At 40.3% G+C, this 12,144-nt stretch overlaps 5 protein-coding genes across 5 annotated transcripts; 2 read left to right on the top strand and 3 right to left on the bottom strand.

The window, feature by feature from the left end:
• Positions 1-521: 521 nt before the first annotated feature.
• On the top strand, positions 522-2,606 carry HG535_0D02230 (uncharacterized protein; the record flags this gene model as incomplete). Its single annotated transcript, XM_037288348.1, has 1 exon — positions 522-2,606. One exon carries the CDS (start codon positions 522-524, stop codon positions 2,604-2,606), a length of 2,085 nt encoding a protein of 694 aa, XP_037144243.1.
• A 116-nt stretch (positions 2,607-2,722) lies between these two features.
• On the bottom strand, positions 2,723-4,450 carry ALG11 (alpha-1,2-mannosyltransferase ALG11; the record flags this gene model as incomplete). Its single annotated transcript, XM_037288349.1, has 1 exon — positions 2,723-4,450. The coding sequence occupies one exon, from the start codon at positions 4,448-4,450 to the stop codon at positions 2,723-2,725; it is 1,728 nt and encodes a 575-aa protein (XP_037144244.1).
• Positions 4,451-5,280: 830 nt separating this feature from the next.
• Positions 5,281-5,955, bottom strand: MOB1 (Mob1p; the record flags this gene model as incomplete). The annotated part of the gene is made up of 1 exon (XM_037288350.1): positions 5,281-5,955. The coding sequence occupies one exon, from the start codon at positions 5,953-5,955 to the stop codon at positions 5,281-5,283; it is 675 nt and encodes a 224-aa protein (XP_037144245.1).
• A 1,152-nt stretch (positions 5,956-7,107) lies between these two features.
• On the top strand, positions 7,108-9,708 carry PFK26 (6-phosphofructo-2-kinase; the record flags this gene model as incomplete). Its single annotated transcript, XM_037288351.1, has 1 exon — positions 7,108-9,708. One exon carries the CDS (start codon positions 7,108-7,110, stop codon positions 9,706-9,708), a length of 2,601 nt encoding a protein of 866 aa, XP_037144246.1.
• A 206-nt stretch (positions 9,709-9,914) lies between these two features.
• On the bottom strand, positions 9,915-11,990 carry HG535_0D02270 (putative metalloendopeptidase; the record flags this gene model as incomplete). Its single annotated transcript, XM_037288352.1, has 1 exon — positions 9,915-11,990. One exon carries the CDS (start codon positions 11,988-11,990, stop codon positions 9,915-9,917), a length of 2,076 nt encoding a protein of 691 aa, XP_037144247.1.
• Positions 11,991-12,144: the final 154 nt, after the last annotated feature.

The following is a 12,144-nucleotide window of genomic DNA, read 5'->3' on the forward strand; positions in this document are numbered from 1 at the left end:
TCTGGAAGGTAAGCATTGTTCTGTGCATTTACCAATGGGATTGGATCCCTAGGAGCTCCAAGCCCCGGGAACCTGGGGCCTGGATAGTTTAGACAGTAAAGCTCATTAGCAGTCGCTTCTGAGACAAACTGGTATCCTTGTTGACTAATTTGAGAAACTTCAGTAGAGCAAAGTGGGCTCTTTTTTTTGACATTTTCATAGAAATTTTAGTCCTCAAGCTGCAGGGCGTTCTATGCGTGGTGATAAAAATTTCGAGAGATACCTTCTTTGAAACTCAGCAAGGGCGCAAAGGATAGCAAAAGAACACTACTACTTTTCGGAAGTGTACGGTATTGAGAGTCATTGCCAGGTATAGGGAGATATAGGACGAGTTATTTACCACTGTAGCTTTTAACGGTTGAAGCACGTTAAGTTTATAATCCGTATAGTCACCGAATCGTTACCTCCGTTGCTTCAAAGTTTGCTTAAGAGACTTTCGACCTAGCACAGAGGTGGTGGGCACGTTTTAGAATCGAGGTATCATGTCAAAGCATAATACGATGACTTCGAATGTCAGTGGCATGTTATCTCAGAAACAGAATAACTTACAGCAGTTACAAAACCTACAGAACCATACTAAAAGTTTAACATCCAATGAAGTGCCACCTTCAACTAACGGTTTTGCCCCTGGAAGTATTTCTGGTAGTTCCCAACCGCAATTTCAGCAGCCGGCTCCGTACCCTTTGGAAGGGTTGACGTCGGAGACAACAGCTCAAAATACCTTAACGGGGCAGCAGATTCGTTCAGATAGCGGGTCTACTTATCGTAGAGTTCAATCCGTTCAGTTGCAGTCTCCTCAGCAGATAAATGGATCACCGGGCCTGCAACAAGGTTTCCAGCAAGTAATACCGCAGGGCAGCTCGCAGGGGCATCCTCAGATGCAATCTCAAGTACAATCTCAGGGATTTCCTTCACAGATGCAGTCTTCCGCACCCGTCGGTTACAGCACTATGACAACAAATACTTCTGGCAGACCTTTGCAGGGAAGAAATTCTTTGACTAGTACTTCAAACATCTCAAGAGCGCGTACCTCTGCTCATCGGCAAAGAAACTCATTGATTAATCAACATGACCCAAGGTCACCTTTAGTTGTTCTAATGCCTACCTCAGCACAACCAACAGAGATTCTGGCCAATAGATTTTCTGCATGGAGGAATATCATCAAATCAATAATAATATACCTCACAGAGACCGCTTCTATTCAGGATGAAATTGTAAGACAGCAGCTGAGACTAACTCATGCAATTCAGTTTCCTTTTTTCGTTATCGAAAACCAGCATCAGCCGACAACTTCAGAGGAAAAAGCATCGCAGAAGTTCTTCCTTCCATTGGGAAATGGATCTATTCAGGATCTACCAACCATTTTAAACCAATACCATGGCTCTTTGGCATCACATGCCTCTCGTGCATCGAAAGAATTAACAAATGACGTTATTCCGCGTCTAGAAGATCTAAGACGTGACTTGCTGGTCAAGATGAAAGAAATCAAGTCTCTACAATCTGATTTCAAAAATAATTGTGGTAGGGAATTGCAACAAACAAAGCAGGATATGAAGCATTTTCTAGAATCTATCGAGGAAGCGACTTTTGGAACAGCAAAACAAGACCCCTATTTAACAAAGATTATCTTAGATAAACAGATAAGAAAGCAGCTGACGGAAGAGAATTTTGTCCATGAAGCTTTTGACAATTTGGAAAATTCTGGAGCAGAATTAGAACGAGTTGTTGTTATGGAAATTCAGAATGCTTTGACGTTGTATGCGCGTTTGCTTGGTGAAGAATCGCAACTTGTGTTCGACATCTTGATATCTAAATTGGATAATGGATTCTTCAATAAAGATCCTCAATTTGAATGGGAAAACTTCATTTTAAGAGATCCGAATTTCATCGTTCCAAATCTGCCAATGAGAAAAATGAAGGAAATCGTTTACAAACACCAATACAATCCTTTAATTCATGAAATTAAGTCAGGCGTACTGGAAAGGAGATCAAAATTCTTGAAGTCATATTCAAAAGGTTTTTATGTCCTAACACCAAGTTTTCTGCATGAGTTCAAAACAGCTGATAGGAAGAAGGACATGATCCCAGTTATGTCATTATCATTAAGTGAATGTACTGTAACTGAGCATTCGAAGAAGGGATCTGCTGATGATAGATTTGTTGTACATGCTAAACAAAATGGTATAATCCATCGTGGTCATAATTGGGTTTTTAGGGCTGATAATTATGAGACAATGATGTCGTGGTTTGAAGATTTGAAAATTTTGACCTCTACAAGTAATATTCAAGAAAAGACTAAATTTGTTACGGAGAAATTGAATTTGCAACCTGACGGTAGGCCAAAGCCAAAGTCAAGTTCTGCACAAACGTCAGTTACAAATACGCCAACTCGTCCACATGTGGAAATTGCGAGCGCTAATAACTTCCCAACTTCAACGCCCAGATTGGACGATCAAACAAATACTAATACGACTTCATCAATTCCGGACACAAATGATATTCAATTGGACGCTATACCGAATATTTATGTTGACGCCCCTGAACGTCCAACGAAAGAAGTAAGGTAACAATATTATAACAGCAGCAGTATCACTGTTGCAAAGACATCGCTGTCTAAAAGTGTGTGTATATATAAACTTTTTTTTTTTATGATATATATGCAAATGTGTAAAAGTATTACTATTCAAAGATTCTTTTTACTCTCGTTCACTTGTCTAACAAAACTTTCCAATTGTATCAGAACCTCTGTCCAATCTTGATTGAACTTCATATCTGAAAACTTGAACAAGACACATTCTCTACCACGCTTAGATAATGAAAACTTCTCTTCATCTGTTAAATTGGTCACCGTTACAAATAATTCGCTTAAATCAGGATATTTGTTACTGTCCGAAACGTCTTTGAAATCTGGGTCAGTTTTATCTCTGAAAAAAAAGCCCGTCCTTGTTTCTGTTGTATTATGCTTGGCCTGCTCTTTCCTTGTAGTGTCCCAAGGTACTACAATATCAAGCAACGGTCCAGCAGAAGCGTGGACCATTGGTATTAGCCCTGAAGCTATATATTCAACGACAGCAATGCCAAAGTGTTCATTCCACATAGCATTAATACCATAAGAAGATTCTTTCAAATACTTTTGGATGGCGGAGTAGGGACAATCCGTATGGAATTCGATTAAACTCGTTGGAATTTTGAATTCTCCTGTAGCCAGTTTATTTAAATATGCGACGTAGTCTTTATCTTCCTGAGATCTAGTAGATCCTATCAAGATAAGAGTAGGAGATTCCGATACATCTTCCGTTGCCGCCAAATACTGTGCAAAGGACTTTATTATCAATTCATGTCTCTTTTCGGGTCTAAATTGTGCAATCACTACGGCCTGGTTCTTTCTATTCCACTTTGAATCATTAACAATTAGCTTTTCCGTTGAACATGGCGGATAAATTATTCTTGGTTCAGAGGATGACCATATTTGCTTGATGTGGTTACAGGTCCAAGTTGAATTGGTTATTGCAATGGTAACAAATGAACCGACAAATTTGTAAGCAAGCATGAACGCTTTCCAATAGCAGTACTTCAGAAAAGTTCTCAGATTATGAGAATTAGTATTCTTCAACTTATTTAACATATCAGAAGAGATAACAGGATAATGAGTATATGTGACGATTGGGATCTTGGTAAAAAAATTCACAATTGGATATCCAAAAGGATATCCCATGGTGTCACACCAGACATCAGGCGGGCATTTTAAAATTGCCTCTAAAGTTAGTAAAATGGACCCAACCGCTTGCCCTAAAAGGGTTAAATGTGGCCACATTTTGCTGTCTACGAATCTCCTCTTACTCAAGTATATGAAAACAATACGGTCCTTGTCCAAATTGTAATCAAAACGGTTGCGAACATTTTGTAAAATCACATCAACACTGGCATCTAAGTCACCTGTGTAAACCAGCGCAATGTTGTCATCATTTTTTGATAGAGTCGATTCAATAGCTTTCCAAAGCACTTTCTCTCCACCACCACCAGCGTTACAATAAGGATGAAAAAACCCAAAGAGAATCCTTTTCTGTTTTCTAAATTGTGGGACCAAATTGTTTATGAACTCTTGTCTGTTAAGTTTATCTGATTGTCCAATGGAAATTCTGTTATTTTTACCACGACCGTTTGTATACTCACAAGGCCTTGAACTTGCCAAAATCATATTCCTCCTAACGGCACCATTTTTCCAAGCACCAAAGTTCAATTGAACATTCTTCGTTGGGTTCGACTCTATCTTTTTCATGCAATCATTGATTCTTACCCTATATTTTGGAGGTGGTTCCAAAGTCAAGGCGGAAAGATCTGTTCGACTTAAAGCAAAAAGGATTATTGCAAAGATAAAGAGTGCCTGAGCAATAGTGTAAAGTGCTGTCATTTCCTGCTATCTCTACGCCAAATCAGTTCTGAGATACGTTCACATGGAGATTTGTAATCTAATGTTCAAAAACCTTCCTTCTCGCTCACTGCGCGATGATTTGCCTTGGAAATATCGATAGTTGATGTATTTCAAAAACAGAGAATTTTGATTATGAGTTGAACTCAAACATGTTCAGGTGCACACATGAATACCAATTAAATGTTCTTGCTTCCACTGAAAAGTCTTTTGATAAATTACAAGCGACCATCTGGAATTTCAACGCAGAGTTTTCGTTGTACTTTTTGATTATCATATTAATGCCTTTGTCGTAGATAAGTTGTAACTAGCTAAAGCACGACCCATAACGATTCGCAAAATGTCTTCAACTTAATGGAATCCATTTCTTCCATGAAAACCCGTTTTATTGGCAGGATGAGAACGATAGGCCTGATAGGTGTCTCTGATTTAGACATGCATTATCAAGGAGCATAAAAGCGTTTCTCATGATGGCTGCTCCTACAGGATATGTTGCAAGTATTGATCCAAATGTTCTTCCTGCTTTGCTATATTTCATTCATATGTTCACTTAAAAGAACAAGGCTGATTGCCAAAGTAGTTACAATCATCGGTCGATATGGCGCTCTGAGTATGTATTAGACTTTGAAAAGGCTAACTCCTATATACTTGATTTTCACAATAGCAGGGCGATGGTAGTTCCTGCTTAATTAGTGCGCGTTCAAGTCATTATTCCAAATTTGCTTAATGATCTTGATCTTCCTGTTGTTTCTTGGGTGAATGAAAGAAAATTATAATATACAATACATAGTAAACACATATAAACCGTAGTGTTACCTGTCTCTCAGTTCCATGACTAATTCAAGCAGTGGGCCGAAATCTGCCGGTCTCAGTAACTCAAATTCCTGCGAAAAGAGACAGAAATGTCTGAAACTTGTGTTCAGAACCGTTTGTAGATTCAGTTCTAAGATTTCATTAAAATGATGACAGTAGATATGAGCGTAGACTCTAAATAGTCTTCTTAGCATTTGAACCACGTATTTGGAGATAAATTTTGGGGGAAACTGGCCAGACAGTTTTGCAGGGAAAATGCTTTCGTCGTCAAATTGATCCTGACACCATCTCATCAAACATTCAACATATTTGGGGGCTGAAACAGCAACTGGGACCTGCCCCTTCTGAAAACACCAAAGATATTCGTATTCATTTGTTGCAATCATTCTTGGACAACTTTGTGGTGAGCAAAATTCTGTTATCGTTCCATAAAGCATGTTGATTTGATTGTAAAAATCGACACAATGCACTGCACACCATTCGTTTTCATCTTCACCACGGGGAAGTTTGACGGCCTGATTGAGCACACCTTCAGATCCCAAAGTCATTTCCACAATTTGCTTCAAATCTTGATGCGAACTCACAGTGGTACCCACCGCGGGCTGTAAAAACTGTTTCTGATGCGAGGGCGTGTAGTTAAAATCGGTCACTACAGGCCCGCCATTCTCCCTCATTGTTTGCTGCTGCTGCAATGCTGGCAATAGATCGAAATCGACATCATTCCTGGCTGGCTTAGTCTTTGAAGGTGTAGCCCATATTTCGTTCGTTACGGTATTTGGTTGAAGATTGGCGAAAAGCTTGGGCTCTTCCTTTTTTGGCGAGCCTTGCAGATCCGTGGCATTCGTGTTCCATTTGAAACCCCTGGTCGACCTTATGGTTTGGCCCGGACTTAGATGACTGTACTATACTAGTTAGCAACAATGAGCAATAACGCAAATTGGATTACGAAAGATCGAGCAAACTTTCACACATACAAATTTTGCAGGAACGACATGACTATGGGCGCGCTGATTACAATGACAAACTGAAAACCGATACTTTGATCCCTTCCTGTTCCAGCCTTCAGCTTTTGGTCTTTGGTATATAGTTTTCAAGGTTCACTTGCCCTACGATAGTCTTGCCGGGATAGTGGCCTTTTGCAGTAACTAACATAAAAGTGTCAGAAACTTCTATCTTTGGGGCTTTCTTAGCGATTCCTTCCCGATTTTCACTTTCCTGTTTACGTATTGTGTTGACACATTTTCGAGCTTTAACTGTATTCGGAGCCTCACTTTGCACGCTCGGCGTGGCTTCCTTTTCAGGGGACTCCTTTTTGGGATTCTTTCTTGTTTCGAAAATCTGAAAGAAAATGTACAGAACCTCACATCATACGAGTATATCATCCTGTACGTCAACGCCGGGTAATGGAGAATGCACACCGGGTAATGGCCTAGTCACATTGCTCGGGTAACGTGTATGAGTATGTCCGGGTATCGCAGTATTCGACGCCGGGTAACTTTCTCCAGTATTTTGCAAAAAATCATGTAATTCCGGGTTACACCCGTTCTCACTCTTGCGGATTCAACAAAGAGTGGGATTGTCGTCCTCTGCAGAAGTAGGGGAGAGTAAGCACTCTTGAGGGGAAGGCTATGAAGGCGGGTATTTCCTGGAAGAATAGCTTTCACTCTACCGGAGACTTATAAAAAGAGTAGGGAAAGCTGGGAAGCTGTAGTATTGGAGGCAGTAGTATTGGAAGCTGTGGTACTGTAAGACTGTAGTGTTGGAAGACGGTGAGGATTTACTGCTACTAAGAGTTGCTGCAGTATACAGAGGCAAGTAGATGGGATATGTTCAAAAATGATATATTTGATACAGCAGTGCCCTCTCCGTCAGATTCGGAATGCGAACCGACGGAACCACTGGGAAGAGGGAATGTGAACAGTGGAGGCCAGTCTGAGTCCGAAAACAGGACAGAGACGGGCCCGAATGAGGACCGCAAGAGCGGTCGCGGTCAGATGAAGCATGTCAGAATAGTAGTGGATGAGGATACCAGCGGTGGCGACGAGGAGGCCTACGATGAGGACGACGAGGATGGCGGGGAGGATGACGGCAACGAGGGAGAAGAAAGAACCTCTAGACTGCCGAGTCTACCGACGTTCCAGAAGAGACCGTTGAGTGATACTCCAGTCACAAGTACGTGGAATTCGCCATCAAGCTCAGCAGACACAACACCGCTGACGTCTCCGGAAGCTAGTTCTACGAATTTAGCGCAAATGCACCGTGCCTTGTTACGTCCTGGAGCAACAGCGACGAGGGGTAACCTGAGTGCACCAATGGTGCCAACCACAAACAATAATGCTAGCAATGGAAATATCGCGACATCTACGGTGCTACCTATGGGGGCTACAGGTGCTATATCGCCTTCAAAATTTCAGCATCCTGCTAGACGGCCTACCACCATCGATGTTCCCGGTTTGACTAAATCGAAATCTTCACCCGACGGTACCATCTCTAGAGAAGATCCTGGATCCAAGTTGGTTATCGTAATGGTTGGTTTACCAGCTACGGGTAAATCCTTCATTACTAATAAACTGTCAAGATATCTAAACTTTTCAATGTATTACTGTAAAGTTTTCAATGTTGGTAATACAAGAAGACAATTTGCCAAAGAGCACGGTTTGAATGATCAAGATTCCAATTTTTTTGACCCAAAGAACAGCAAATATTCGAAATTAAGGGATAAATGGGCTCTGGATACTCTAGATCAATTATTGGATTACTTATTGGAGGGACCGGGATCGGTCGGTATTTTCGATGCAACAAATACAACAAATGAACGAAGAAAAGTGGTGTTAGAAACTATAAGAAAGAGAAATGCACATCTGAAAGTCCTTTTTTTGGAATCCGTGTGTTCAAATAAATCAGTCGTGGAGAAGAATATTCAGTTGAAGTTATTTGGCCCCGATTATAAAGGTAAAGACCCTGAATCTTCATTAAGAGACTTTAAGGAAAGACTGGTGAATTATATGAAAGCCTACGAGCCAATTGAAGATGAAGAGAATATTCAATTCATCAAAATGATAGATGTTGGCAAAAAAGTTATCGCATATAATATTCAAGGATTCTTGGCTTCACAAACAGTTTATTATTTATTAAATTTCAATTTGACGGAAAGACAAATCTGGATAACAAGAAATGGCGAGAGTGAAGACAATGTTTTGGGTAGACTAGGAGGTGATTCAAATTTGACTCGTCGCGGTGAGAATTATGCTCGTGCACTAGCAAAATTTATGGATTTTCAAAGAGCAAAATTTTATGCAGATGAATGTGAGAAGCAGCACAATAAAATTCATCAAAATGGTGGTGTGGACACAAATAGTAATGATAATGATACCGACAATAATAAAAAAAACAAAAATGACAAAGTTAAATTTAATAATGACGATGATGAAGGCTACCAGTGTAATGAGTTTTTCGTTTGGACAAGTATGCGTAATAGATCGATAGAAACAGCAAAATATTTCAACGAAGAAGAATATCCAATCAAGCAAATGAGAATGCTTGATGAATTAAGTGCAGGAGATTATGAGGGTATGACATATCCAGAAATTCAAGATGAATTTCCAGATGAATTTGAAGAAAGAAGAAAGGATAAATTAAGGTACCGCTATCCTGGAATTGGTGGCGAATCATATATGGATGTTACAAATCGTTTGAGACCTGTCATAACGGAAATTGAAAGGATCCAGGATAACGTCTTGATAATTACACATAGAGTCGTTGCAAGAATTTTATTAGGATATTTTATGAACTTGAATAAAGATATTATTTGCAATGTTGATGTACCATTACATTGTGTTTATTGCTTAGAATTAAAACCTTACGGAATTACATGGGCTCTTTGGGAATACGACGAAGTAAATGACAGATTTTTCAAAGTTCCTCAATCTGAAATGAATACAACGAAGGTTAAAGAAAATGAATTGGTCTTTGCAGAAAGACGGTATTCTGTTGTTCCTACGGCTCCACCGAGTGCAAGCAGTCCATCTAGTGATTCGCTACCAAAGAGATCAAGTTCAAGCAGATCCTCCTCGCTCTCAAGGGTTGAAGAGGGAAACGAGTCCTCCAAAACTTCTGAAACTAAAGGAGATATTCATCCTACCTCTCTGACTTCAGTCCCATTTCCTCCCCCTATATCGAGTGGAGCAAATCTTATCGATGGTGGTGGTACAAGTATATCGACAAGTAGGCAAAGGCTAGCCATGCCATTACAATCGCATCCAAAACCCTCAGTTTTAACTAATAATAATTCTGAGAATTCAAAGCTTGTCAGATCTCCAAAAAAAGGATTTGAAATTGATCAGTTAAATGAAAAATTATCAAAATTAAAAGCAAATGCCTCCGAGAATGAAACGCTCAAAAGTATTGACAAAAAAATTACTGATTAATACTTTCTAAAGAGATGCTGTCAGCAGATATACTTTCCGTTTTGTATTAACGACCATGTGCCGGAACTGAAGACAATCATGAACTATGTATCTTTAGATATATTTGAACATATTTAGTAAAACATGCATTACATGCAGGCTCCTTACTTTTATTGGGCGGGGTAAAGGCTACTTGAAAGGCTGTATACAGTGTAGTACTGTTTTGATCAAAGAGGGCCGTAAATGATTCCAAAGGCATCAACCCATTGACCTATTCTACCTTGCAATCCTAAAATATACTGGCCTGCTGGTGGACTTAATTCACCAAGACCTCCTCCAGCGCCGCCCATCATACGTGACACACGGCCTTCGCTTGTTAACACTTGAATAGCATCAACCCAACCACCAGATCGAACATTGAACCCCGTCAAATACTCACCTGGCTCTAATACGACATCTGTGAAATCATTGGTCTGCTTGCCAAATAGTACACTATCGGTGTTATTCTCATTGACAGTTGCAGCTTTAAAAGAGTGCACTAGTTTCTTGATTGAATTTCTCGGTGGGATTGGTGGAGCGTTCGTGGAAGTAGGACGCCTCATATAAACTCTCACCCCATCGAGCGCACCACCATGAAAAATTCTCAGCGCAGTAACATTTCTTATGTCAATTGGTATTATTCCAGCGTCCTGGCCACCATTTGGATTTCCAAACAATTGAGACTTAAATCCCACAACCTCACTTGAGAATCCATATTTTTTCATAGGAATAGGTTCGACGTTCAAAAATGAGGGAAAGTTTGGAATTGTTACCTCAGAAGCATTAACCGACAACACTTTCAGAGCAAATGAATTTCCGAACTGTTCAATTTTATCCTTCGGTAGGCGGGAACGAAGGTCATCTAATGAGACAACTATGTTTCTTTGTGGACCACTTCCACCTAAGCTTTTGGGTAAATATTCAATAGAACCATGAGCCAAATCTCCACAAATAAGTTCAATCAAAAAAATCCCTGTCTCACCACTTATATTGCACTCTCCTTTTCCAATAGGATATAGAGAAGGTTGTGGGGCAATGAAATTACCAAGCATTCCCGGTCTTAAGTATGAGGCATCATAGTAATCTGCTGGAAGTGTAAAGGAAGGATGGTATAAAAACCTTACCAGGTCTAAACGATTCCATGTACATTCCTCTTTTGGGTAAATGGGAGATGCTGCCCCATAGGAGTTGTTTTTGGAAGAGAAAGCTTCTTTTGTAAGAAATGATCTGTTTAACCGCACATAATCTCGCAACATCACACCATTCACTTGATGAGGACATCCTAATAAGTGACCAATCTCATGCATGAAAGCACCAAGTGTCACATTGAGAGTTTCCCAATGAGTTCCACATTCACCACTATCGTTGGCTACTTCGTTTAGTGAAGTTCGAGTGTCATCCATAAAATATGGAACGACATCTTCGATACAAGTAGGCCATGAATATAATCCATGGGATCCGAATATCGCTAATTTTATTCGATCATCACCACCGCCAAGAGCAGCGTGGGCAGTAATAAAATTACCATCCCAGTGAGTGTCTAAAAACATGACAGCCGCTTGTACAGGCTTATTCTCTGCAGCAAAAGGACCGCCATAGCCTTTCAAGGTTTCCATAGCTATACCAAACAACCCGCCAGCATTTGAAGCTTTGGGATTTTGTTGTGCAAGATCGTGATTCCTCAGCTCGCTAGTCGTCTTATTGCAGCGAATGATGTGGATTTTAACCGAGTTTCTCATTTCGGTTTGTTGCTTGAAAGTATAATCTGGGCCAAATTCTTCTTCGAACCTGAACGTCCTATTACCAAATCCAGCTCTCAACATTTGTTCGTTAGTGAAGGCCTGCATCAAATGAGCACCCATTTTTAGCTTTTTTATTGCCAAGTCGAGCCCATTACCTCCCTCCCTATCTCTTTGGATCTTAGGGCAGTCATATGCTAAAGGAGAATCTTTGGCGATCAGTAGACACATGTGAACGGGTGGATTCTGCAATAGAGGCGTATAGGAGCAGGTGACAGTCTTGCTGACGTTCGTGTCTGTCACAAATGTCAGTATATTTTCGCCTGGAGTGAGCATGATTGTAGCTTTGAAGAATCCCTCGTTGATGGGATATGTAACTGGTGCTAATTGAGGATGCGACACCTGCATCATCTTAGCATCGGTACTTTTTGAACATTTGCCATGAACAATCAGACATGGTGACGAAAGCTGCGCCTTGTCCTGTAAGTTGAATAGTTCAATGTGATTCGACCCTGTAATTCTCATTCTTAAACTTTTCCTATCTGTTTGTTGCCCTTGAAATTTATCTCGATATCAACTTGTCCTGATAGTTGTGTATAAGTTAAGATCTCCGTTCACATTCAGATGCCACCTTAAACGGCGCAAAAGAAAAGGCAAGATCTATATAGCGAATTCACCA

Source organism: Zygotorulaspora mrakii, chromosome 4 (genome assembly GCF_013402915.1).
Source record: "Zygotorulaspora mrakii chromosome 4, complete sequence".
Classification (NCBI taxonomy): Eukaryota; Fungi; Ascomycota; class Saccharomycetes; order Saccharomycetales; family Saccharomycetaceae; genus Zygotorulaspora; species Zygotorulaspora mrakii.